The 21,797-nt window shown below is 40.5% G+C and overlaps 1 protein-coding gene and 1 long non-coding RNA gene across 4 annotated transcripts in view; one reads left to right on the top strand and one right to left on the bottom strand.

Moving 5' to 3' along the window:
• The first annotated feature begins 178 nt into the window (after window positions 1–178).
• The window catches only part of fah (fumarylacetoacetate hydrolase (fumarylacetoacetase)), a 22,790-nt gene continuing 1,171 nt past the window's right edge, over window positions 179–21,797 (top strand). Inside the window, exons 1-13 of one of the 2 annotated variants that reach the window (XM_088333529.1) lie at window positions 219–387; window positions 467–577; window positions 4,137–4,258; window positions 7,256–7,305; window positions 8,704–8,794; window positions 9,021–9,118; window positions 12,355–12,407; window positions 13,112–13,211; window positions 14,004–14,134; window positions 14,903–14,978; window positions 16,517–16,563; window positions 18,731–18,832; window positions 21,379–21,496. In XM_088333529.1, coding sequence (XP_088189655.1) covers window positions 307–387; window positions 467–577; window positions 4,137–4,258; window positions 7,256–7,305; window positions 8,704–8,794; window positions 9,021–9,118; window positions 12,355–12,407; window positions 13,112–13,211; window positions 14,004–14,134; window positions 14,903–14,978; window positions 16,517–16,563; window positions 18,731–18,832; window positions 21,379–21,496 — 1,180 coding nt within the window. In that variant the 5' untranslated portion in view covers window positions 219–306. Of the gene's footprint in view, window positions 388–466; window positions 578–4,136; window positions 4,259–7,255; window positions 7,306–8,703; window positions 8,795–9,020; window positions 9,119–12,354; window positions 12,408–13,111; window positions 13,212–14,003; window positions 14,135–14,902; window positions 14,979–16,516; window positions 16,564–18,730; window positions 18,833–21,378; window positions 21,497–21,797 lie in introns of both variants that reach the window. The other variant, XM_088333530.1, reaches the window with a different exon arrangement.
• The window catches only part of LOC148366732 (uncharacterized), a 10,486-nt gene continuing 7,221 nt past the window's right edge, over window positions 18,533–21,797 (bottom strand). For both annotated transcript variants that reach the window (XR_015850237.1, XR_015850238.1), the window contains 2 exons: window positions 21,365–21,465; window positions 18,533–18,830 (listed from right to left, as the gene is read on the bottom strand). This is a non-coding gene — a long non-coding RNA (uncharacterized LOC148366732). The remainder of the gene's footprint in view (window positions 18,831–21,364; window positions 21,466–21,797) is intronic.

The raw sequence follows: 21,797 nt of genomic DNA on the forward strand, positions 1-21,797 counted from the left end.
CGGAGATCAAAGAGATCAAAGCCAGGAGGGAAAGCTTACCACGTGTTGTGAGTCATCATTTTATTCATATTTAGGTTTTTTTTGGTCTTTTATTAGCATATTTGGTATTGGAGTAATCCAAAAGTAATTGAAAGTAATCCAGTTAAAGTAATCCAACCCTGCCCTGGGGTTTGCTTAGGATGGATTCCATTGGTCGCTTGTGATTGGCTGAGGAGTGGTGGGCGTTTCGGTTCAAAGGCTGCAACATCTGCAAACACTAACTTATATCGCCAACTCAGTCACTCTGTTTCCTACTCCGGAGCAAAAATGTCTTTTATCAAAATCAACCCTGCTTCTGATTTTTCATTCCAAAATTTACCCTATGGTGTATTCTCCACTTTGGACAATGTAAGTGGGGTTTTGTTTTATCCTAATCGCACGGTGAGATGAAATGATTGTTAATTGCGCCATTTTTGGGTTTCCTCAGCCCAAACGTCGCATTGGGGTGGCCATCGGAGACCAAATACTGGACCTGAGTGTGATACTCACATTGTTTAAAGGGCCAGTGATGTCTAAACATCAGGATGTCTTTCAACAGGTAAGGACAGAACTTTTGCATGTCATTCTCAATTGCCATAGCGTTATTATAATTAAAACAGTATTATGTTTTGTAGTATTTATACTTGTCCTATAATACACTCCCAGAAACTCCCATATACTGCTTAATTGACTCCAAATATTGTTTTCCGATCCACTTTGCTATCTGTAGTTAAACACAATGACATATAAAATAATATATTGGATTGTTTATCAGTATTGGACCGGACCTGTCAACCTGTACGTTTTTGCCGTACAAAGTGTGTTTATTATGCATTTTAAGAAGTGTACCACGTACAAGACAATCTGTAGGGAAAAACACAAATTTGTCAATGATGGGTACCATCCGGTATACACCGACTATCACCAAACGGCAAATCAATCAAGTCAAACGAGTTCGCTGCGGTATCCTCTATCTCAGTATGTTTTTTTTTTCCGTTGCAAACGAAGCGAGCGGTTTGATATATGCGTCTGCCGCCTCGGATTTCATGTGGTAGTTTTTGTAGTGAAAGGAAGTCCATCTCTTTTTAGAGAACCGGCATTTTCGGCTCAACTCATTAAAGAGAGCCGGCTGTCCAACAGCTCACTTGCTTTGATGCATTATACTACGAAATATTATGTTGTATAAAGAAGTTAAGAAAAAAAGGAAGTATGAAATGAGAAAATGAAAAAAATACAGGTTGGTGGTTATCCCTTTAATCAGTATATTACCAACAATAATTGAATGCAGAAAATGAATTCATAATTTGAATAAGAAAATGTATTATTCTACTTCATTCTATTTGCATGTATTTTTTCCTTCTACAGTTAACATCCAAGCTACTTAGTTTTTGAACTTTTTTTCATAATAAACCTCATTCATGTTGAGCAACTCAGGATCTCTCAACAAAATGTTAATTAACAATATAAATGATATAACGAAACACATGTACAATATAACATGTTAAACTACATAGATAAACATGTCTGGAAAAAAAAATATGGTGTAAGATTATTTTTTATTTTTTAAGGGAAAATACGACATTTTGTAAGGGCATGGAGCCCTGGACCTTGACAGGTATGTATACTTAATGTTGCATACCTGTCAATTTTGCCGTCTTCTGTACGATTTTTGCATTTTTACACAGGAAAGTTTGTCCGGGAAACATAAAAATGAACCAAAAATCTACGGCTGTGCAAACATGCAACCAGACTAGAATGGCACTTGATGTATAAATGAGAATATTGATACATGAAGTCCTATTTTGTTATGATTACAGTTAACCACAAGGTGGCAGGAGTTGCCCAAGTATAAATGTATTGCCTGGGCTGCATAATTTTCAAAAAGTTTAACTTCAGTGTCAAAATAATGGCAAAAGCGCTTATCTGCAGCACCTATCCTCAGTAGGGTCGCGGGGTGCTGGAGCCCATCCCAGCTATCTCCGGGCAGTGGGCAAGGGACACCCTCAACTGGTTGCCAGCCTATCACAGGGCACATAGAGACAGACAACTCACTCGCTCATTCACACCTAGGGACAATTTGGACCGGCCATTAACTTGACATGCATATTTTTGGGAATGTGGGAGGAAACCGGAGTGCCTGGAGGAAACCCACGCAAGCACGGGGAGAACATGCAAACTCCGCACAGGGAGGCAGCGGTAGTTGGACTTGAACCCTGAACATCCACACCGTGGGGCTGTGCGTTAACCACCCAGCTGCCGTGCCGCCTAACCAATGCAAATTTTGAAGTCACAGCTGTCCATGTTTATTTAGATTTGCTTAAGACAAATCATGTAAACCGGGGGTGTCATACTCATTTTACCTCGGGGGTCACACGATAGAACAAACATTCTCTCGGGGGCCAGACTAGTAGATTAGAGAGAAAGAAAAAGAGAGAGATAAAGACATAAGAGAAAGTGAGGAAGAGAAAAAGAGAGAGGGTGAAAAAGTAAGAGAGAAAGGGAGAAACAGAGAAGAGAGAGAGAGAGAAAGAGAGCGTAAGAAACAAATGAGATAAAAGGAGAAATAGTGAGAGAGGGGGCAAGAAAGGGAGAAATAAATAAATCCAAAGAAAAATATAAAAAAAGAGAGAAAGAGCGAAAAGAGAGAGAAGAGGTAAAAAGGAAGAGAGAGCAAAATAAGGTAAAAAGACAGAGAGAGAAAGAGACAAAGAGGAACTAAGTAAGAGAAAGAGAGAGAGAGAGAGAAAAAGGGAGAGAGAGAGAGAGAGAGAGAGAGAGAGAGAGAGAGAGAGAGAGAGAAAGAAAGAAATACAGCGTTTGTGAGAGGCACCTGGCTTTGGCAACATCAAGTGGACATATTTCAACCGGCACCTCGTTTTTCTCTTGTGCTTTCCTCGCGGGTAGGATTGAATCCCTTAGCGGGCCTGATCTGATGAAACAGAATATCAAAAATAAACAAGACGGAAATTAAAACTGGATAGAATAATGGACAGGACAAAAAAAAGACAGGAACTAAACTGAAAACTGTTATTAAACAGGACAAAAATAAACAGGAACAATACCGGACAGGAAATGCCAATAGGAAACAGGATCGAGTCAAAACCCACGTCTTGCGGGGCAGAGGTTAGTTGACAGGCTGACACAGGAAGCGTGACAGCGCTGAGCTTAAAATAGACAGAAAGCCAATCTGTTAACGAGCCGCAGCTGGCGCCACATGGGCGGGGCCAATTGGGCAACATGGCAACCGTGACAATGACGGGCAATGCTATCAACTGAACCCATCAAATGAATAGTTGTCCACAACAAAACAAAACCACAATGCTCTACAACAGGGGTGTCAAACAAGCGGCCCCTGGGTCAGATCAGGCCCGCCAAGGGATTGAATCCGGCCCGCAAGACAACACTCAAAGAAGCGCAAGAGAAAAACAAGGTGCAGGTTGAAATATGTCCACTTGATGTTGCCAAAGCCAGGTGCCTCTCACAAAGACGCTGTAGTTGTATTTCTTTCTCTCTCTCTCTCTCTCTCTCTCTCTCTTCCTCCCTTCTTCTCTCACTCTCTTTTTTACTCTCTCTGTCTCTCTTTTTCCCTTAATTTGTTCCTCTTTGTCTCTTTCTCTCATCATGTCTTTTCATCTTCTTTTGTTCCTTCTTCCTTTTTTCCTTTTCTCCCTCTTTACTCAGTTTCTCTCTCTTGCTTTCCCCTTCTCTCCTTCTCTCTTTCACGTTCTCTTTGGGTTTCTTTCTTTCTCTCTCTGTTTCCCCCTCTCTCCCTATTTCTCTCGTTATCTTTTTTTCTATCACGTTGTTGCTCTCTTTCTCTCTCTCTCCCTTTCTCTCTCTCTCTTCCCCATTTCTGTATTTCCTTGTCCCACACGCTCTCATTTTCTCTCCCTCTCTTTATCTTATTTCTTTCTCTTTTTCTTTCTCCTCAATCAACTAGTCCATCTCAGAACATTCTTGATTATTGCTAGAAATTTGTTGTCACGCGTTAAAAGTATTAACGTTTACACGTGAAATTTCTCAGTAAGGAAAAATTGAGACGTTAGTAAGGTCACAATGTCTCGCAGGTTGACAGTTATAAAGTTGTGTTTTACTGTTCGTTATTTTTCATTTGTCAGTCTACACTCAATGCATTCATGGGTCTGGGATATGAAGCGTGGAAGGAGACCAGAAGTACTTTGCAGTTTTTGCTCTCAGCCAACGAAAGCAGTCTGAGAGACGACTGTAGTCTACGGAGTCGGTAAGTCAGTAGAGTTCATCTTTTTCAACGGGTGCCTGCTTTTAATGATTAAACATTATGCTACGTGGCATCACGTACAGCCAGGTTTGACGATTAAACCAAGTTAGCCTCTCCATCGAATTTTAATCGTAACGAAACTTTTTGGCATATTTTCGCTGAAAAAAACTCAAGTGTCATATCAGCGTGATTGGGTTATAATGTCTTAAAGTGACAGCTTAATTTATTTGGGTTCAGGTTGTCCGCCGCCAACATTTTTAACATAGCAAACTCGATCGTCTTTGCTCGTCCTGCTATGTGGTCGCAGTCAGGGTTGGGCAGGGTACTTTAACTATATTACTTTCAATTACTTTTGGATGACTCCAATACCAAATATGCTAATAAAAGACAAAATCAACTAAATATGAATAAAATGACTAAATTTTGTGCAGGCTTGGGGAGTAACGGAATACACGGAACGGCAAAAATGATGTTGCAAGCTGTTTGGATGTATTTTCATTTTGTTTCTGTCACATTTTATGTTCGTTTTGCCGGAGATCCAAGAGATCAAAGCCAGGAGAGAAAGCTTACCACATGTTGTGAGTCATCATTTTATTCATATTGAGTTTATTTTGTCTTTTATTAGCATATTTGGTATTGGAGTAATCCAAAAGTAATTGAAAGTAATCAAGTTAAAGTAAACCTACCCAACCCTGGTCGCAGGGCACTTGTCAGAAACCAGAATGGAGACAGGACCCAATAGCGTAACGTTTCACAAAGTTTTATTGGGAAGAAGGGAAAGAAGGGTACACACGATCTGGAGCTCGGTGGTCGCGGGGAGCCGTTCGTTCTGAACGCTGAAGTGGGACTTCCGTGACGAGCGAGGTTGGTGTGGGGAACGAAAAACCAGGTTAGTCGTGAGCCAGAAACGAGTCGAAAAACCAGGAGACTGGAGTAGATGAGGTCGTGGGCCAAAGCGAGTCAAAAACTGGGGAAAACAGAGTATACGAGGTCAGGAGCCGAAACGAGTAAAAAAAAGCCAGGAAACAGACTGGAGCAAAAACGAGCAGGAGTCAAAAAGCTTGCCTCGTGTAACTGAGGTTTGCAGACGATCTGACAAATGTTGGCAGGAAGGCGGGGGTTTAAAAAGAGGTCAGCAGCCAATCAGCGTCCTCAGGACCCCCGCATCAGTAATCATGACAGCACTGCTACGTACGCTTCGTCAAACATCCTCGTCTTAGCTTTCCGGATGAGAATTTTGTTTGTCCCTTTACCCCGTCTCTCTTCACCTGTCTTTGCATCTTTTCTTCATGGGGTCACTTAAGTGTCAGCTCCACTTTATATCTACACTTCATACTCAATGCTTCTACTCTTTGCTTAATCCACTGCGTTGAGGCTCTGCCGATAAAAACGCCACTGCGCCCTAGTGTCGTGGAGGTGAAATTGCGCTTTACTCGGGAAGAGTTAAAAAAAAAGTTCTCCGAAGTCAAATGCGCCCTTTCCTACCTAGACAGAGCCACCCCTTCTGGGAAGCCCGTCCCATTTATTTGAGAACCACTACTTTAAATTGACACTGTGTAATAATTAACTACCTGAGGGAGCTGGAACATAGAATGGAGCAAAACACGTGCATTAGAATAAAATCCTTGTGAGTAATGTAAAATACGAGTTTACGTATTTAGAAGCCCAAAAATAATTAATTAATTAAACAATAGTATTTTGTCACTGCTATTTCAAAAACACATCTGTGCATCTTTTGTCATGATTACTGATTCTGATTGGCTCCCTGTCACTATTTGAACCCAGTCCTGTCTGTCCCCTGTAGTCAGTCCGTCTGCGAACCTCTGTGTATACAGGGCAAGCCTTTTTCGACCCTTACTCATCCCTACCCCGTTTTTGCTCCCGTTTGTCTCCGGCTACGACCTGCTTTGATCCTGACCACGTCTGCTCTACCGTCCCGGCTTACGACCCATTTTTTATCCCGACTACGTCTACTCTCCCGTCCTGGCTTATGACTCGTTTCTGAGCCCGGGATTTTCAACAGTCACTGGAGCTCTTCAAAGCTGACAGTAAAGCAACTGAAATGAAAAACAGACGTCCAATCCGTGGCATGCCTTCTCTGGGTGGGGGATGTAATCCTAGATCCAGTGGAATAGTTCAACTAAGTCTTGTTCTTCAGTGAGGACAGGATGGAGTAAGAGATGACCAGGCAGATTGGTACAGCGTCTGCCATCATACAGACCTTATACCAGTATGTAGTGATAAGAAAGGATCTGAGCCAAACGGCAAAGCTCACGATTTATCAGTCGATCCTCATGGACATGAAATGTAAATTGTGATCAAAAGAATCAAATCCCGTATGAAAGCGGGTGTATAGAATAGAATAGAATAGACCTTTATTGTCATTGTTACAACATGGGTTGAATATATTGAGACAACAAAATTGGACGTGGCACTCCAGGTCCACATTTTACAGTGAGGATAAAGAAAACAAAGAAGATAAGGAACAAAGATCAAAGAAGATGTTCGTATGTATGCAGGGATCAGAATGGAGATTTTCATTTTCAGCTGAAATAGCCAGCGTCCAGGAATAAACCAGGGCGGATCAGTCCCTGCAGCTTGTGCGACAATGCGGCCAATTTTTCTAACGGCCGCCAGGGTGCGCCAGAGCAATAAAGGAAAGAGTGAGACAGTCGGATTTTGAATTTGTTTGCTACGCAAGAGAAAAAGTGAAAAAGTCGGAATGCCTTTGGGGTTCAAAAACAGCGGAAATCCGCGGATCCGCGGAAAATTCTGATCCCTGTGTATGCTGTCCTTTGCTTTCCTGTTTTAATTTTATTATTAAAATTTGTTTCGCCTTTTTTATATTCTCAATCGCAACAAATTTCCGTTTTTTTTTAGTTTGATATTCTATTGGTGATGAAAAAAATTCTTGCCGGACTCTATCAAGAACGTTGTTTGTGATCAATGAATGAGATTGTTGTTGATTAATATATATACTGTCCTTTTTTTTGTCTCCAGGGCTTTTGTACCTCAGAGTTCTGCAACGATGCATCTTCCTGCAGATATTGGTAAATTTACACACATACATAGGAAAGCAACACAGAAGAAATATTATTTGAACTAAAAGAAGATTTCAGTTATTAGAGTGATTAATCTACCGTATTTTCCGCACTATAAGGCGCACCTAAAAGCCTTTATTTTTTTCAAAAGCTGACCATGCGCCTTATAATACAGTGCGGCTTATACATGGATCAATATTAAGTCGCAAAGTCTTGCAACTAATGCAGCAGCCGCCGACTCGATTTTCCCCCGAACGCCAAGTAGTCCGCGGTGTATGCTGGGATTTATTTACCGGCGTTTCATTGGCAAACCAATGTGTCAATCATCATTTGAATCAGTCACTATTGGCTAAAGTTATTCGGAGGTAAAGGGGGCGGATCCTTTTTATCATTTACAGGCTGGCATAGGCTAAAGGGGCAAAAAAAAGCCTGCAATTGGCCGAAAAAGATGAATGCGTATAGCACGTGGCTGACGGCATACAGAAAGCATTTTTTTACTATTTTGTATTTGTAAATATTTTATTCTCCTGGATTTACTAAACTCACGTGTATAAGAGGACCACGGCTGCACATTATTATGAACACAACGACTTCGGTGAGCTACTCTGGCTATATATATTATCCCTGTATCTTGTTTCAGACTGAACTCGATGTTTCTGTGATAAGCGTTGCAGATAATGGATGGAATGGAGTGTCTATTTTTAAATTAAACTCAATTCCAAGTGTTTATTGTCATATGCACAATAAAGTTGCGAGCGAAAATAGAAACTAAGGAATGGTTGGCATTTCTTGAATCCCAAGACTGTAACCTTCCGAATGATATTTGGAACCATGCATTTGAGTGACATCGTACGGACACCGCATCCGCACGTGTTCTCGACACGTATTTGCGTCTTTGCAAGCTTTGGGAATGTTAAGGGGGTAATAAGTTGGACTGAACTATCTGAGTGTTTTGTCCACGTTCCCATTGTAGCGCCTTATAATCCGGTGCGCCTTATCTATGGAAGATGTAGGACCAAAAACTATTTTTTGGGGGTGCGCCCTATAACCCGGTGCGCCTTATAGTGTGGAAAATACGGTAAATTGTCATTTGGTTGTCTTTTTCACGATTTTTACGAGTCATTAGGTGTCGGATACTATTCGGATAAATAATTCCAAACATGGCAGTTTATATTCGTTATTCAAATTGAGAAATAATGTTATCAAACTGATGGAGCAAATATAACATAGAATTTGTCATAAATCCTGTAGTATGAATGCATTAGGATAACTTACCAGTAGCTGCCTATTGCCTACATCACCGAATATTTGTTTTGCTAATTAAGATGACAAGTCCAATTATTGCTTTTATCCAGAATAGCCTTTTAGCAATTTTATTGATTCCGATGATGTGATTTATTTTTACAGGTGATTACACCGACTTCTATTCATCCAAAGATCATGCAACCAACGTTGGCACCATGTTTAGAGGAAAGGAAAACGCCCTGATGCCAAACTGGTAAAGTTTAAGACCTTGATGCTTAAACGCATGAACCATCCTTTGAATAGAATACTTTTGTTTCTTCTGTGACAGGAGTGATTTAAATCCTCTCTTAACAGTACAATTCTGACAAGGGTCAGACAATGTTTCACAAAAGATTTTAGTCCTAGCTGATCTCTGACGTTAAAAACAACTGGTTTTATGAAAATTTGTATTCATCAGTCACTGCATTATTTTTTTGTAGGTTGAGTCTTCCAGTGGGATATCACGGTAGAGCATCATCGGTTGTTGTTTCCGGTACGCCCATCCGTCGACCAATGGGCCAGATGAGACCTGATCAGAGTACGTTTATAGTGTCAAAACTTTCAATTATTCCTGCTTTTGACAATACTGACCAAATGTGGATCAATTAAACATGCACGTCATTTCTATAGATATTGATCTGAGATGGTAAATGTCCAGATTTTTTCAACAATTTTTACATCCTACAAAACCCGGCTTCTATCTTATCTTTTTGGTCCCGTTTGACAACTAAGCTTTGGATTACTTTCTATCCTATGGTTATGGGTTTTAACGCACAAAAATGCGTTTATTCGAAGAATCAACTCCTTGCCCTGAAGAATTCTCGTGCCGGCGTGATGAGGGGGCCCTATCGTGGATGCAGAGCCGGAGCTAAGGCTAAGCGGCTAGCGGCGTTATAAGCCTTCGGTATTGTCCGTAATCGTGGGAAATGTGAACTCTCTACCAAATAAGACCGACGGACTTGCTGTGGTGGTGAAAAACATCAAAGCGTACAGGGAGTGCAGTTTGCTGTGTTTTACGGAACCCGCATCCCGGACGCTAACGTGGAGCTACCCGGCTCCAGCGCTGTTAGGGCAGACAGAGACACAAAAGCCAGCGGGAAGCGGAGAGGAGGCGGACTCGCTATCTATCTGAACACGAGGTGGTGTAACCCTGGGCAAAAAGATTTCCATCTGCTACAGGGACGTCGAATTTTTGGCCTAGCGTGTGACGTCATCCACTCCGCTGTTGCTAAACTACAACACAGCACCCCAAGGCCATCCTTTTAATAAACAACAAAGGATACTGCTGGAAGTGTGAATTTCCCTACGGGGACGAATAAAGTATCTATCTATCTAACCCAATCAATTGTCAATACCGGTGATTTAATATTAGAAGAAAATAACACTTTGCAAATGAATTTGCACATGGGCCTTCTCAGCATTAGGTTACTTCTCCATCCATCCATCCATCCATTATCTGCACCGCTTATCCTCAGTAGAGCCTCGGGACGGTTACTTCTCTTTTCCTTATAAAAAAAAACAGATGAAATGTTTAGGAACTGAGGAGATCAATTCTTGAAACTTCCAGCAGTCCAGTGTCTCTCATATTTTACTCTTGGTAGTACCACACCAACTTCAGTTGGGAGAAAGTCCTGGTAGAGGCTGGTAGTACCTGCACTTTTATATTGAAGATCCATACTTTTAAAAAACGTGCGGAATATTACTTTGCTATGCTGAAAAAAGCAAGGATGTTCCTTGGATTGCTACCGATGTTGCAGCGAAACCTGTTTGTATCTTTTCGCATTAATGGAGCATTTCCATTTGTGTAAGGTGTCCCTGCCTTGGGCAATAATACAGTACATCCACATACCATCAGAAATGCTGGTATTAGGGTTTGATACACCTCCTAGGACTAGGGGGCCCCAACTGGGGTTTGAACTGGGCATAGGTGTGTTCAATTTTCACACACCCAATTATCCTGAACCTTTTTAAAGGATGTTTTGAAGATCTTATGCAGTCGGGTCATTTTCATTTCTTCTGCCATTGTTATCAAGGTTTTTATTTTTGTTTCCACCACCACCACCACCACCACCACCACGCCATGTTTGTTTGTTCCTGGTTTCTTTGTTACGTTGCTCCCTGCATTTTCCATTTCCAGTTTTTGTCTTTTGTTTCAAATTTTTCTTTGTTTATAGTTTGGATATTTCCATGTTATGTAAACCCATATTTGTACTTGTACTTTGTACCTCCTTTTCGTTATTCAATACAATGTCAGGACCGGAACGGAGAAAGGACCCATTTGTGTAACGTTTCTCATAGCTTCATTGGGAAGAAGGGAAAGGAGTGCACACACGATCCGGAGATCGCTGGTCGCGGGGAGTAGGTTGCTCAGATGCGGAAGTGGGACTTCCCTGGCGAGCGATGGCGGTGTCGGGAACGGAAAAAAACGGGTCAGTAGCCGGGATAGAAGAGCAAAAACGTGAATGGGATCGAAAACAAGTCGAAAGCCAGGAGAGGGGAGTAGACGTGGTCGAGAACAAAAACGGATCGTTATTCGGCACGGGAGAACAGACGTGGTCGAGATCAAAACAGGTCGTAATTCGGGATGGGAGAGCAGACGTGGTCGAGATAAAAAAAGATCGTAACAGGAGACAAACAGGAGCAAAAAAACAGGCGAAAAAGGACTTGCCGTGTACATACAGATACTCGCAGACGGACCGACAAAAGGGGACTGACAGGACAGAGTTTAAATACTGAGAGGGAGCCAATCTGTCAACAGGCTGCAGCTGGCGCCACACGAGTGGGGCTAATTGGGCGCCATGGCAACCGTGACATACAATCCCTCATTTCGACCACCCCTGTCTCAGTTCGTGCTCCCCCCACATCCTTCAAAAATCAAACACATATGAGGAGTCATCAATTTGATATCATGTGTAGCGAAACGTTTTATCCACTTTTTTTCATCAAAAGTGAAAACCTGGGTGACAATGGTAGAAGAAAGCAAAATGATCCAGCCACGTGTGTTGTTTAAAACATCCTTTTAAAAGGTTCAGGATTAGAATAGAATAGAATATACCTTTATTGTCATTGTTACAACATGGGATATATTTTGACAACGAAATTGGACGACTCCAGTTCCACATTTTACAGTGAGGATAAGGAAAATAAAGAGATAAAGGAACAAAGAAGATGTTTTAACTGTCCTTGTTGTATAGGCTTTGTTTCCTCCGGAGGGGGGGGGTTGTCTGAGGGGGGTGAGGGACAGACAGAGATGGGGGGATCCAACTGGATGTTTGATCTTACTGTACACACGGTCCAGTGTTTTTTCCCTAATTGCTCAATCCACGTATTGAATGGATTTGGGAAGTACAGTCCATAAACATGCCCGATTAAAGTCGCCGGCGACGATAAAAGCTCCGTTGGGGTGTGCAAGTAAAAAAATGACAGAAACATCTGAGTTAAAAACTTTATGCTAACTCATAATGCTAACAACCGGGGTTATATATATACATGCCGGGATCATCTTCCAGATCAATCACAACTCTTACAATTGCCGCGGGAATTATTGGGCATAGGTGTGTTAATTCGACACACCTCTGCTCAGTTCAAACCCCGGTTTGGCGAATCATTCTGTTTTTGTTTATGAATTACACAACGTGCCGCATGGTTCCTGTTTCCTTATGTAAAGATCGTCTTTAGTAAGTTATTCAGATGATGAATATCTTAGATTACAGAACGGCACGAGTGGAAAAACGTAGTCTTAGTTAACAGGACTGCTACTTTCTTATGTTCCAGCAAAACCTTCCTTTTTCGGCCCTTCAAAGCAATTGGACATTGAGTTGGAGATGGTAAGTATCCCTTTCCATCATCTTATCACATTTTGATTTTTAAATCATAAACTGTTAGGTTTAAGTCCCCAACATTTATGATAAAACGCTCTGAAATAAAAAGACAATAGAGAATCTGATACGTTTTTAGATATCTTGCAAGGAGAACGATCGAAGATTGTATACCGCCAATCTCCCAAATCACTCTGAAGAAATCTTCCATCTCTTTCCTCTTTTTATTAGGGTTTGCCCTATCGTACATAAGTCTCAACTTCTCTAAAGGGAGGGGTTCTATCTAACTGGTTGAGACCGCATTCTAACTGTTGCTACGCAAAGTTAATCTTCTTTCGCACGCCTTGCTTTCCGCCCGATGATCACAGCTGGTTTCTGTTTGGACACCTCCTTTCTTTTTTCAAGGCTTTCGGTGAAAAACAACTTGAGTTATTGCATGCATAAAAGGAAAATTATTACACAGATTATTCCAGGGCAAGTTGCACCCATTGGTATGTGAGATAAAGAGACAGACAGTACAAAAAAAAACTCATGGCCTTGAAGAACAGCTTACGGGCTGAAAACTCTTCAAAAAGGGCTGAGAACACTTATAACATATTAATGTAAACTGTAGGATAAATATATGTATATAATTCCAACATAAACATGTAAAACAATTCAAACGGTTTTAATATTAATGTTTGATATCCATATATCATGTGTGATGTGTCTAGGCTTTCTTTGTCGGAGGGGGGAATTCGCTTGGAGAGCCCATCCCTATCGAAAAAGCCCATGAGCACATCTTTGGTGTTGTCCTCATGAACGATTGGAGCGGTAAGAATATTTCCCAACTGTCACTCGTTCAATATAAATGCAAAATAAATGTGTGCGGTCAGTGCCACGTGCCTACTACAAAAATACTAGAAAATTACTAAAATGATATTTAGTATCGCAATGCCTTACAAACTAATGACAGCTACTGTTTATCACCAAGGCAGAAAAATTGCAATGGCAAAGCTAAGCCACTGGAGACCAGGGTCAGCGTTTTTTTTAAGCAGATTTGTTGAGAAACATGGCAACAATTTCAAGCATTTACAATCACTTTATTTAAAATTCAAGCACTAATCAATCTTTGAAACACAACATGAAAATGTAAGCGATTTCACGCCCCTGTATGAACCCTGTAAATAAGTCATGTAAAACCAAAATGATGACAGAAATGCAATTCATTTATTTATTACCGCATTTTGTTATTCTATTATTTCAGTATTTTGTCTTGTAGTTTTTTTTCCCTTGTTATTGTGTCGCATATTTTGTCATTTATGTATTTCCTTTTTTTGGTGTACTATGTCATATATTTTGTCACGCATTTAGTCATTTATTTCAGTATTTTGTCGTGTTTTTGAGTTCCTGTAGGCCTATTGATGAACGAATGGTATAAAAGCAATGTTTTTACTGTATTTAATCTATGTTTGTCGGGTCAGAAATGTATAATTAGTAAAAAAAAAACAATTTCTATTGAATGTTTGTTTTAGAAATGATCACATTGGATAAGAAGAATGAATGGTATCTCTGCTCGATTTTGGGTGCCGGGACACTCATGTTCATGTCTAAATCTCCCCTCAGCTCGGGACATCCAAGCTTGGGAGTATGTTCCTTTGGGTCCCTTCCTGGGCAAGAATTTTGGAACAACTATTTCACCTTGGGTGGTTCCAATGGAGGCCTTGTTACCATTTGCGGAGCCGAATCCCATTCAGGTACTGACCACAAATGCAAAAATCTTTATCTACCTCCCCCGCTACCTACCTACCTACCTACCTACCTACCGTAAGGTTTTAACATTTATTAAACCGAAATCTGACTCCGAAGACACTTCACGTGTCTTGTCTAAACCCCCACAGTTGGAGCAAATTCAAAAGTCGGAGAAATTTAATTAGCCGAACGACGAGTGTAGTCCACATATCAATTCATTTAGCCGGATCAAAGAGTTGAACAAATCAGGTCTTTCTGCCTGTGCCAATTTTAGAATCGTGTGCAGAAGACGACGGGGGATCCAGGGTTGCCCACTTTTATAACAAATGGCGATGAAATGTTCACGCCCCATGACCAAGCTGCAGCTGATTGCAGATTTCTTCGTCCTTTCATGAATGGGAGAAGGGTGATAAGTCATGGACAGAATGGGGCACGACACACACATTCTAACCCCCCAGGCGAGGTGATATGTAATTGTTATTTGAACAGAATGAAACCAAAGACACATTCCAAAGCAAAAGCGGTTTACGACACGCTTCTGAATAGTTGCATTCAAGGCTGAGGTCAAACTTAGGACAAGTATTTTTGAGTATAAGTGAAATAAAACAGCGTATAGAATAGTATATAACTTCACTACCTACCAACCTACAGACTGGCCGACCCTACCCTACCCTACCCTACTGTACAGCATAAATATATTTAATTCCTATAAAAATTAACTTACTGTATGTATCACCCAACTTTCCCTGCTATCTCCCCTGCATTTCTTACAGGATCCACAACCACTCCCCTACCTCCGACATGAGGATCCATACACATTCAACATCAATCTGTTTGTGTCACTAAAAGGTATGGTGGGAAATAAGTTCCTTTCACTGTGATTTTTTTTAAAACATCCCCCACACACTAACTTACTCACATACTTACTCTTGGGGACCTCATCCATGTGTTGCTTCGAGTTATTCTTTCTCCCGAATAGCTTCCTTCCTACTGACTTTGTTCTCTAACACAGGTACACATGCTCTGGATTTGTTGAAAATCACACCGAATTATATTGTTGTGTAAACTGTAAATAAAACCGGAAAATTTTCATTGGGAAATCCTTTTGTAACTTTACAAATGAATGCACCTCAAAATAACATTAACATTTAACAATTATGGGTGGAGGGCGTTTATTGTTTTCCTATTGTATTTTTTGGGCAAATATTTATAAAGGCCCTAACTGCAAAAAACAAGCAAATTACTCTCCTTCTCCCAAGTAATTTTTTTTATTGGGTACGAAAAATACTGTAGAACTCATAGAATTTTATGTTGTTTTTTTTAGTCAATATGTGAAGGTACCCAAACATTTTTCCTGCACCTTTACCAGAGAGCTACTAAGATTAGCACCTGAGATACACAAACAACTATATAAAGGTTATTTCCCAAAATTAATAGGAAAAGATCTATGTATGTTTAAATGTCCAATTGTTGACAATTTCGAGAAAAAAAATCAGTTTTTTTCTGTTGCTCCCATGTGGTAAATTCACTTCGATTGACTTCGAACTTTAGCTGGACCACTCCAAGGCTTGGTGCGATCTCTTACTTTGAGAAAAACTAAAAGTTAGTGGTGGAGCTTCAAATTGTATTTTCATTTTTTTGCCCTGCCACAAATAACAAAATGCTTTTCTCACAATACAAGGTCCCCAAAAAATCCCAAACCACACATCTATGTTGACAGTCATGTGTAAATATTGTGTAAATTATCTTTTATCTTTTTGGTTTTGTTTATTCTCTCAGTTAAATGCGAAACTGGAGTGCCACGTCCAATTTCAATGTCACAATATCCATCCATCCATCCATCCATTATCTGTACAGCTTATCTTCAGTAGGGTCGCGGGGGTGCTGGAGCCCATCCCAGCCATCTCCGGGCAGTGGGCAGGGGACACCCTGAACTGGTTGCCAGCCAGTCGCAGGGCACACAGGGACAGATAATTTGCTCGCTAATTCACACCTAAGGACAATTTGGACCGGTCAATTAACCTGACATGCATGTTTTTGGAACGTGGGAGGAAACCGGAGTGCACGGGGAGAACCTGCAAACTCCGCACAGGAAGGTTGGTAGCTGGATTTGAACCCATGAACTCAGAACTGTGCCGGTTGCCCATGTCACAATATGTTCAACCCATTTTGTAACGATGATAATAAAGGTATATTCTATTCTATTCTATGAACTGAAGCCATCATATTGAAAATATTTGGTAAAACATGAAGCGCCACCTACTGTAGACAAGAAGATTATATTTTTACATTCTGATCTATCGCCAAATCTGTTGAAAAGAAATGTTTGGTGCCGAAAATTTGGTGCTTCCCTAGTAATGAATGATTTTTTTTGGTTTCTCCCTTAGGACAGCTAATGAAAACATCTTCAAAAATATGCAAATCCAACTTCAAGGTAATATTCTCTATGCTGATCTTGCTTTTACTATTGTACATTTGTTACATATGACAAAAATATGGAAACATTTTGCGGCACACCATTAACCAAAAATGTTATAAAATGACACTGAACAGGAAATTTAATTACAATATAATTTCTCAATTTATTCATACTCAGTCAGTGTTGTAGTTAGACACTCGACAATGACATATTTAAAAAAAATGATTCATAAATCTCATCTCATCTCATTAGCCACACCGCTTATCCTCAGTAGGGTCGCGAGGGTGCTGGAGCCCATCCCAGCAATCATCGGGCAGTGGGCAGGGGACACCCTGAACTGGTTGCCAGCCAATCGCAGGGCACACGGGGACAGACAACTCATTCGCTCATTCACACCTAGTGACAATTTGGACCGGCCAATTCACCTGACATGCATGTTTTTGGAATGTGGGAGGAAACCGGAGTGCCCGGAGGAAACCCACGCAAGCACGGGGAGAACATACAAACTCCGCACAGTAAGTCCGGTAGCTGGATTTGAACCCACGCAGGAGGTTCCCAAGACATGAACTGTGCCACACATGCGCTAACCACTGCGCCGCCGTGCAGCCTATTCATAAACGTTTTTTTCAATTGGATATTTAAAAAAAATTGGATAATTTTTCACAGCACACCTGACGATCTCTCACGGCACACTAGTTAATAATCATTGCACAAACTAACCAATAGCAGTGTCAGCCATGCAAGGCAACTACCTGCCATCGGGGGCAGTGTCTTTCCCAAGGCCCTTCGACATACAACACAGAAGAACCAGGAATCGAACCCGCAACCTCTTGATCCCAAGACAAGCACTCTACCCCCTAAGCTAATGCTTAACATAATAGTGCCTAAATAGTCTTAATTTCAGTTCCAGTTTTGTCTGTAACTGCACCCCTCTTCAATAAACAGCAACTGAAACTAAAACCTGTGTGGATTTTCAGTGACTAAAGAAAATAAGACAAATACAAAGCTCTCTCATTAAAGAGTTCACAAGATAAAGTTTTACTGTATGTTTTTGTTCAACTCCTGTCTTTGAATCTGAAATTTTAGAATGGCCATGCTTGGAATAATTCTTTAACATTGTTTTTCACCCCCAAAAATGAAACTTGTTATGTGAATTAATCCCAGATGGAAATGTTCAATAACATCTAATGACAAGTAATCTTAAAGTCTAAAATTATTGTCCTGTCTAGAATCTTATAAAGATAATAAAAAAAAAATTATTGACTAAAACTTCACAAATAAAATTAGGTCAACACAAGTCCGAAATAAAGTCCAAAATATTTGGCTTTTAATCAACCAAAACTTGATTGTGTCACGGTTGCCAGGGCGCCCAATTGGCCCCGCCTGTGTGGCGCCAGCTGCGGCTGATTAACAGATTGGCTTTTCGTCTTTTTAAGCTCAGTGCGCTCTCTCTTACTTTGTCAGTCCGTCAACAAGCCTCTGCACCGCAAGACATGGTATTTCCTGTCCAGTATTGTTCCCGTTTATTTTTGTCCTGTTTAATATCGGTTTCCAGTTTCATTCCCATCTATTTTTGTCCTGTTTAATATCAGTTTCCAGTTTCATTCCCATCTATTTTTGTCCCGTTTATTATTCTCTCCAGTTTTCGTTTCCGTCTTGTTTGTCCTGTTTATTTTCGACATCCTGTTTCATTATTCATCCTGTCTGTCTGTATCGACCCCATCTGACCGAAATCAACTCGGGCAATTGGAATCTCGTCGGTCTCTGGCTTCCAGTCTTTCCACGCCAGACCCCTGTCTATCGTGCATGACTCCCCATTTCCCGCAAAATAAAAGGCTTGTGTTCGAGCGTCACGCGCTTGGGTCCTGATCCTGCTCTGGTTCTTGACAGATTGAATAATAACAGCATGAGGTTGACTGAATGTTATTAAAAATAATAGTTCAGACTGACATTGAACTAAAATTGGTTGATAAAATAACTATAGTTATTAAGTGTCTTGTTGCCAGACCAGTCAATAAATAGTTGGAAAAAACTTCCTTTGAGTTCCCACGATTGTTAAGTCAAGTCAAGTCACATTTATTTGTATAGCCCTTAATCATAAAATGTCACAAAGGACTACACAGCCTCCGCTTCTTCAAAAAAATGATATTGCATTAATGTTCATCTTATCAATTCTCTTCAGTACATGTACTGGACAATGAAACAGCAACTCACTCATCACACAGTCAATGGCTGCAACATCAGACCTGGAGACCTGTTGGCTTCTGGCACCATCAGTGGACCTGTGAGTTTATCAGATCACTGTAAAAGTTAAACTTTTCTTAATTATGACTTTCAAGGTAAAATACAACTCTGTACTTTCAAAACATTCATTGTCACTACCAGTGTTTCCTCTTTTGCGCACTGCTTGCACATTCTCAGTGCACAAAATTACTAATTAAGAAGCGGCTTAAGTCATGGTTACAGTGCATGAAGGTAAAAATACACGGGTTCCCCTGACGTTGTGTCCTAAATGCGGTATTTTGAAGTCGAGTCGAAGTTGAACGAAGTTGAGTAAAGTTAGTAGAGAACCGGGTTCTTCGGCTCGGCTCACTAAAAGGAACCGGCTCTTTCGGGTCCTAAACGGCTCTTCAGGTTGTTTTTGCTTCTTTAATCCCAACATGACCAAATATTATGTAAAATTATGCACAACATGACTTAAAGGAAGGGGCGGAATAAAACAAAAAAGAAAAAAATACCGAAATGAAAAAGTAGTGAAAAGCTGAGAAAAAAAAGAAACAAAAGGAAGAGAAAAAAAGAAGGAACATTTTAGAAAAAAAGCCAGAAAAAAAGAAAGAAATGTAGGAAAAAAAGTAAATAAAGAACAAAAAGAAAAAAGTAACAAAAAAGTAGAAAAAAACACGGAAAAAAGAAGAAAAAGTTTGTGTTGCATTCAAATAATTTCCAATGATATCAAGTGTATCTTGTTGCAAACATTCTTCCACAAAAAAATGTGATTAAGTACAGTTCTGTATCTTACAACCGACTAAATAAGCCCCCCAAAATGTTAATATTATGCGACAAAATAGATCAGGAAATAAAAAGAAATGGATATCTTGTGAAAGAATTGTAAGAACAAACGACATTTGTAGGCCGTACAACTTTTGCAATAGTACATGAGTCAATTCATTCAAAAGAGAAAAATCATTTTGCATTGCCGGAAACTCGGCAAAATGTAACTTGATGTCAAGTTTTGGACATGTTTGATAATGAATCATCTTGCCACAGTTGGGATTGCTGTTGCTCACTGTTGTTTCAAGCGTTGCTCACGACTTTGTGTGAACGCTCAGACCCGTGGAAAATTAGAGGGAACATTGGTCACAACCTTCTTATCCCCTGAGATAGCTAACTGTCGTCATTGTGATGGCTGTTTACATTCCAACGGATGCTAACGTTAGCATAGAAATGCATCTCCTAGCTTTTTTTGTTTCAATCAGACATGCTGGTTCAGATGGAGTACCAGAGTAGGTACTTGGGGACAATAATCTTCAACTAGTGACTAGTTTCTAGTCCCTATCACAGGCCACCATCCCATCCTGCCTTAAAACCTCCACCATCATTCCCATTCCCAAGAAGTAAAGAGCTTTAACGATTACAGGCCTGACGCACCTATGCTTTGAGAGGTTGGTGTTCCAGAACATCAAAGATTCCCTACCTTCTACACTTGACCCACATGTGAAATATTTAGCATTGGGTAACACTACACAAAACATAGAGAGTATCAATAAAAAAAACAAGCAAAACCATAGGTTATACGTAAAAGATTTGTCCAGAAAGAGCATGACCAGTGTCTGAAATAACGTCTGCCCGGACGCCCAGGGCGTGCATATTTATGTCGGGCATACAACTTACAAAACATCTCTGCCTGGGTGGCCCACAACTTTATTCATCATTTTTCAAAGTAGACGCACAGAGAACACAATAAAAAAGGATAAGTGGTAAGGAATCAAGCCAAAACCTCAGCCCGAGAAGGAGGATTCAAAAGAAGCTAACAAAATTTGTGACGCTACAAAATGTCAACGTACATTAAAAGTATCGTGGAAAGAGGAGTTCACGTGGCTTGTAGCAGACGACTGAAGATGAGTAAATACAGGTACATACAGATGGCAGATGGAAAACTGTCATGTAGCATGGTCGCCCTTGGCACCGGCTGTAGCAGATTTTCTAATTTGCGTGTGTGCTTCTTAAAGGCGGTTTTGGGGGATTGCCGGTGGCGGGTTCATTGCATTACTTTGCATTATTCTGTTCTGTTTGACTTGAGGAAACCTGTACTTGCCCGTTCTGAGTAAAAGCCTGTTTTGTGAGTATTCCTAGTCTGAGTTCCTGTTTGCCTCTAAGCCTGTTTTTGTTTTTGTCCCTGAGTGTTGGACGACTTTTATTTCCTTCCAGCCCCGTGACAGAAAACATGCAATGAATGTTATAAGTAGATTTATGATAACCTTCATTTTAAAGTGTTGTTCTGTTATATATTTTGATTATCAGTTCCTTAATACTTTTCAACAACGTTTTTTTTTTTTTTTTTGCGATGAGTCGTCTTATTGTGTTTCAAGTTGAGAAAAATGGGGCAGGCCACTTTTCAGAGTTGTCTGCCCGGGTGTCCGCTAACTTTTTCGCATGAGTTTCAGACACTGGCATGACCTAATACTTATAATCGCCCCCTGAAAAAATACATCAATAAATAACAGTAGTACTACTAATACTAATAAAGGAGAAATGATTTATATAAAATCCCATTCAGTCAATATGTGGCATCCATTTAATTTCCAGTATGTGTTACCTGTCTCCCAAAAGGATCCAGAAAGTTTTGGCTCCATGCTGGAATTATCCTGGAGGGGATCCAAGAGCATCGATCTCGGTGGGGGAGAAACCAGAACCTTCCTACGGGATGGAGATGAAGTCACCATTACAGGTTACAAATCAGAATTTGCCTTCTAATAAGTCGAAAAACAAAATAGAAACACTGTCAGCTTGTTCAAGTGAAGTTTACATGTCATTAGGTAAGCCAAAACCCAGATAAATCTGCATTACCAGGTGTATGATTCCGTTTTTGGAACTCGCAGGCCGGTATTTTATAGGACATGGGTGTGGTTCTGTGCGTAATAGATTAGCCTGTGTAAAGTGGAAGTTGATCAAGTCAGGTTTATTTTTATAGCCCTTAATCACAGAGTCTCAAAGGGCTGCACAGACCACAGACTATTGCAAACTACAGA

This window comes from Urocampus carinirostris, chromosome 4, assembly GCF_059441175.1.
Source record: "Urocampus carinirostris isolate Australia breed hairy pipefish chromosome 4, RoL_Ucar_1.0, whole genome shotgun sequence".
NCBI lineage: Eukaryota > Metazoa > Chordata > Actinopteri > Syngnathiformes > Syngnathidae > Urocampus > Urocampus carinirostris.